Below are 5,820 nucleotides of genomic sequence, written 5' to 3' on the forward strand. Positions count from 1 at the left end.
GTGAGCGCGGCCCGGGCCTCGGGCCTTTGTGCGCGGCCCCTCTCGCCTCTGCGCACCCCTTCTCTTCAACGCCCCCCCCCACCCCCTTCCCGCCGCAGCGCCTTCGCTGCTTCCTTCTTCCCTCTCGGGCTGACTGATGCCTGTGCTCAGGTGCAGGAGCCGGCGGGCCGGGTCTATCACTGGCGGCGTATGCCCGTTTTACTGTGTATTGTTGAAAAACAAACCAGGAGGGCCGCGGACGGAAAGACTGCCCGCCTTGCAGCGCACGTGCCCGTCCCGGCCGGCGGCCAGGCCACTTCGCAACAGCCGCGCTTGTGGGAGATGCAGTGTGTGGACCCCTCCCGAGTCGCGTGGGGATTCTGCAAAGTAATGATAAATGCCCGGTTTTGTATGATGATTGCATAAAATTGGCGTGACGATAAGGGGAAGCAGGTTATCACTGGCCCAGCGTTTCATAGAATGTTTTTCGTGTCACTGGCTGGAGTGTTTCCACCAATAGCACATTGATTTCATCATCAGCTAAATAAGTCTTGAGCCCTTGTCAAGTGCATGAGTACAAGATGCGGGGGTTTACCACATTTCACCCCTTAGAAGGGACTGTCCACTTTTCTCTTTCTCTGATGGGTGCTAACTGGTTTTCTCTAGAAAGGAGGCAATACATTGCCGAGGAATTGCAAAGGTAGACTTTTAACTTTGACTTCTCATGTGGGGGCACTGAGGAGAAAAGGGGAAACTCTAATAAAGTCATATAACATTTGAGTAGGAAAAGTTATTTTCTACATTGTGAGTGCTGTTAGGTCACTAACGGATCACTACTGGGCTTGAAAGGTACCAGCAAGGTTGGCAACTCTGTCTTACAATTATGGTTTTACAGTGGCAAATTTTTTTTTGGCTCAAAGCCTCCGTTTTTTTTTTTTTTTAAGATTTTTATTGGGGAATTGGGGGATGGGAACAGCACTGGGGAATTGGGGGAAGGGGAATAGACAAGTTGCTGTCCTTTTGTTCTTCAGTCTAGTTGTGGAAGACGTTGCTTCACTGGCCCAAGTTGGCACCATCATTGCGCTCTTCCCTGGGGAGACAGATCAGTTGCTTCTGGATCGCCGGTCACAGCGGCTGCTGGCTGCTCACGCTGGCTGCTGGCTACACACGGTAGCCCATGGCAACCCACTGCAGCCTACGCGGTGGTCGGCAACTCATGGCAGCCCAGCTCCAGGTTGAGCTGTTGTTCAGCATCTTAGCTGTAGAGGGCAGTGTCACTGGCCCTCATATGTGGGCTCTGAACCGGGGCCCTCTGGCATCCCAAGCCAACTCTTAACCAACACTCCATTCCGCCGGCCCAAGCCTTCGGTTTCGGTTTTTGTTTTTGCTGTAAAATGACTGAAGTGATTAAGGGATGAATTTGGCCTTGTTCACAAGTATGTCATTCAACTTTCACAGGAAAATGTTTTCTTTCAATGCCGTAATTCCTGCTATTGACAATCTGATTTTTGCCAAGGTTGTCTCTTGCTCAAGCAGCAAGATTAAATTGGTGAATTTAAAATGCATTGTTGAAATAATATGACCTTTTACTTTAACTTTAAATGGAACTGCTCGCCAAATGATGTTCTACAGCTGTTCTGCTTAGCATCCTCATATAGGAGTGGAGGAAGGAGTAGGCTGCCTTCCAGGAATCGGAAGATTAAATAGGACCTCCTGGGGAGATGCTGGAAGATGGTTGCTGAATAAGCATTGATATTTTTTGCTTTCAGTTGCCTGAAAGCCCTCCTCTACAATTTATTCTTTGCTTACGGTAATTAGTATAGTGGTTCCCATGCACTTGTCAAATTTCTGTTTCTTAGACAGGCATTCACTTCTTACAAACTTAGAGTTAGGAAACATGTTCTAAATGATAATAGCAACAGGTTATATAGGATAGGCTTTGCAGGCCCTACTGTTAATTAGACTCTGCACCTTGCTCAGACTTGCTCAGGTTGACTTAGTTCTAAAACAAATCACACTAAGGATGCAAGTAATGGAGACGGGAAAGTATCATCATCGCTCTCCAAAGCAATATTGGAATGTTGAATTGGTAGGTCATTCAGGAGGCCTCACAACCCTAGAGACCGGGTTATCTCACTCTTTGCCTCCTCTTTCTTACCCTGTCATTATGGTGATGCTACTATTCCTCTGATGTTTCAGGCCAAACCCTCTGTGTTTCTCCCTGCCTCTTGGCTTCTGCTGCCTTATGGCTTCCACTAACTGCTTTTCCCACCGTGTCTGGTTTCAGGATCTGTGAATGCTTGTGAAAAGACCTCATTTATGTTTCTGCGGCAAGAGTTGCCTGTTAGATTGGCAAATATAATGAAAGAAATAAGTCTTCTTCCAGATAACCTTCTCAGGACGCCATCAGTTCAATTGGTACAAAGCTGGTAAGATTCCTGTCTTGTGTTTACAATTTACTGAAGCTTAAAGCAAATACTTTTTTACTCTTCAGTTGAATTTTAAGATAGTAGCAGCATTCCTCCTCCTTTTGGGGGGTATGTCTGGGCTTATCCACTCCTTGGTTTTAGAAAAAAATCCAAACTGCACAGAAATGCAGACACTGAATTTAAGATTTATGAGTATGTTATGAAATCTGCAGAGATGTTATGTTCTAATGTAATAATATCAACCATTTGTTGAAGTGAGGGATTATATACATTACCTTTAATCCTTTCAACAACTCTGCCCAGTAGGTATTATTATCTCTATTTTACAGATGAAAAAACTGAGGCACCTACAGGTTGTTCTTTGCCTAAGGCAGTACCACTTGTAGTGGAGCCAGGATTCAAGCCCAGATTTGTTTGTTTCTACTGTACCATGCTATAGTCAGAATGATGAAATGTATTGAAGGATGTATATATTTTTGTTTTGTTTTGTTTTTAAAGATTTTATTGGGAAATTGGGGGAGGGGAACAGCGTTGGGGAATTGGGGAAGGGGAACAGACAAGTTGCTGTCCTTTTGTTCTTTAGTTTAGTTGTGGAGGACGTCGCTTCACTGGCCCATGTTGGTATTACCATTGATCTTCCTGAATGAGGCAGATTGGTCGCCGGCCTCTGGACGGCCGTTCATGGTGGCTTTTGGCAGCTCACGCCGGCTGCCAGCCACTCATGGTAGCTTATGGCAGCCCACTGCAGCAGAGGCTGCAGCCTATGCTGTTGCCAGCAACTCACGACAGCCCAGTTCCAGGTTGAGCTGCTGTTCACCATCTTAGCTGTAGAGGGCGCAGCGTCACTGGCCCTCATGTGGGATCTGAACTGGGGCCCTGCTGCTCAGAGCTGGCGCTCCCAAGCCAACTGTTAACCAATGCGCCACTCGGCCGGCCCGTATATTTTTTTATAAGCTGAATTTATGTTATTGAAGTATATATTTATAAGTCACAAAAGTTAAAATCTTTATCATTTTAAAACAGTTAGAAGTTACTGGAATCATGTAAATCTCTCTTCCAAAAAATGACAATACAGTATGAAGGTTATGCACACAAATGTGGCCGCCTTTATGTAGCCTTTCTTGCTAATGTTATTAATTTAAAAGTATTAATCTCTTAATCACTGTATATTTCAAACAGAAGAGTTTATTTGCCACAATTCAGTCTTAGATGGAAAAAATTTAGCTGCAAGACATTTCCCAATTATGATTCATGAAGACAGATATCACTTTCCTTTTTTAGGCATCATAGTTTGTGCGAGAAGCTGATCTAACATCAGTTTTAAAAAGTAAGCGAAAGAAGTATGACTGCTGCATACCATTGACCCTTGAACAACATGGGTTTGAACTGCACAGGTCCATTTACTTGTGGATTTTTTTCAGTAAATACAGTAAATGTATTTTCCTTCTTTCTTAATTACATTTTTCTTTTCTCTGACTTACTTAATTATAAGACTATATTATATAATTCATATAACATGCAAAATATGTGTTAATCAACTGCTTATGTTACCTGTAAGGTTTCCAGTCAATAGTAGGCTATTAGTAGTTAAGTTTTTGGGGAGTCAGAAGTTACACATGGATTTTTGAATGGGGTGTATGGGCCGGGAGTCAGCACCCCGAACCCCCGAGTTGTTCCAGGGCCAACTGTGTGTGATAATCAGGTGCTATCTAGTCCAAGTATGGAACAATTGTAATTGTGGTTTAAGTACGAGGCATTTGTTTAGGAACTATGATGGCATATAAAGGAGAACAAGATAATTTTTCCTGGAAGCTTATTCCTGTATATCTTTTAAATTCTTCATTAAAAATAGCATATGCTGCATTTTGGAATCTTATCTGTGCCTAACACGTTGTAAGTATTCAAATCTCTCTTGGATAAAGAGCATAGTTTTTCTTGCTAATGAAAAAAAGTTAAGGGTTAAAGCAAAACAGTGGATATCAGAATCACTTGACTTTGGAATGCAGACAGCCATGTTGCTAGTCAGGAAGTTTTCCAAACCCGCCTATGGACTGACAGATTTTGAAAACACCTTCATTGCCCCTGGATGTGTGCTGAGTTAGGGCAGTTACGCAGAACTCATACACTCTTGAAGGTCACTGAATAGCAGCAAGGAATAGCAGCAAGGTGTTTTCAGCTCTGGCCCTGCACTGCCATTGTGCTTGGTAGCATGACCTTGAGCAAGTCATTTGGCTGTCCTCATTTTGTTCCTTCCTTAACAGCTGATGTTGCTACCTTGAATTGTTAAACAAATTAAAAATCTACATTTTCATGACTTTGCTTTTTTCTGTTCAGTCCTGTTTAAAAGAACTATGTGGTAGATTGTAGGCTTTCAACAAATCTCTGTTGATTGGACATAAACATCTAAAATTAAGATTTTACAGCACAGACATTTAAGTTAGACTCTTACACCAAGGTAGGCTGGGGGTCCACATTTTACTGAGACTAAGACAAGTCATTTGCCCATGATCACATAGTATTGGTGACAGACTCATTTCTTGCAGCAATCAGTATTTCTACTGTAATGTACAGTGGCAAATTTAAGAAGTTCAAAAACTATTTTAGACTGTAGGAATTAAAAAAAATAAAAGCGGTAGAAAATCTTAAAATTCTTCAGTCAGATTTAGCCAATGTTTTTAGGAGAAAACGTACACTATCTACTACTTTGTGCCAGGCAATGTGCTCAAATGTGCATGGGTATAAAAATCCCACTTCAACGGTAATTGATGGCACTAGCCTAAATGAAAAATTAAGAAATGTCAAAAATATCTTTTGAGCATTTTCACAATGATGAACTTTCACAATGTAAAAGAACAAGGTTACCCTATTGATTTGCATTTTAGGTATATCCAGAGCCTTCAGGAGCTTCTTGATTTTAAGGACAAAAGTGCTGAAGATGCTAAAACTATTTATGAGTAAGTACACTATTTTGACCCTATCCTGAACACAGTTTTTGTACCCTTTAAACATCATGTAAATATATAAATGCATTGAGCTTAGACCTTTTGTTGGGTCACTTTAGGGAAATTGATTAACTTACTTTTGTTGTAGTTTCCTACTACTTTAGAACATGTTGTAGCATATTTGTCTATAGCTGCGCATACAGGCAAGGCGGGTAACATAAATCAGTAAATCGGGCTTCATGTTCGTCTGAACTCCAGTGTAAGAAAAGACACAGCTCCAGTGTGATGATCAGTGGAAATCTAAATGTAGCCTCACGGCCACCTGGATGAAAGGGGACTGGTGAGACTTACTGCAGAGAGTGCGTGCATCTAAAGGACAGCCACCCTCAGCTCCGGCTGATCATTTCTTGTATTTTTTTTTTAAGATTTTTTATTGGGGAATTGGGGGAGGGGAACAGCGTTGGGGAATC

At 42.3% G+C, this 5,820-nt stretch overlaps 1 protein-coding gene across 2 annotated transcripts in view; it reads left to right on the forward strand.

The window, feature by feature from the left end:
• The window catches only part of PDK1 (pyruvate dehydrogenase kinase 1), a 29,589-nt gene that overhangs the window by 234 nt on the left and 23,535 nt on the right, over positions 1 to 5,820 (forward strand). For both annotated transcript variants that reach the window (XM_019656802.1, XM_019656803.1), the window contains exons 2-3: positions 2,267 to 2,408; positions 5,291 to 5,362. In XM_019656802.1, the coding sequence (XP_019512347.1) occupies positions 2,267 to 2,408; positions 5,291 to 5,362 (214 nt within the window). The remainder of the gene's footprint in view (positions 1 to 2,266; positions 2,409 to 5,290; positions 5,363 to 5,820) is intronic.

This window comes from Hipposideros armiger, unplaced genomic scaffold, assembly GCF_001890085.2.
Source record: "Hipposideros armiger isolate ML-2016 unplaced genomic scaffold, ASM189008v1 scaffold_266, whole genome shotgun sequence".
Classification (NCBI taxonomy): Eukaryota; Metazoa; Chordata; class Mammalia; order Chiroptera; family Hipposideridae; genus Hipposideros; species Hipposideros armiger.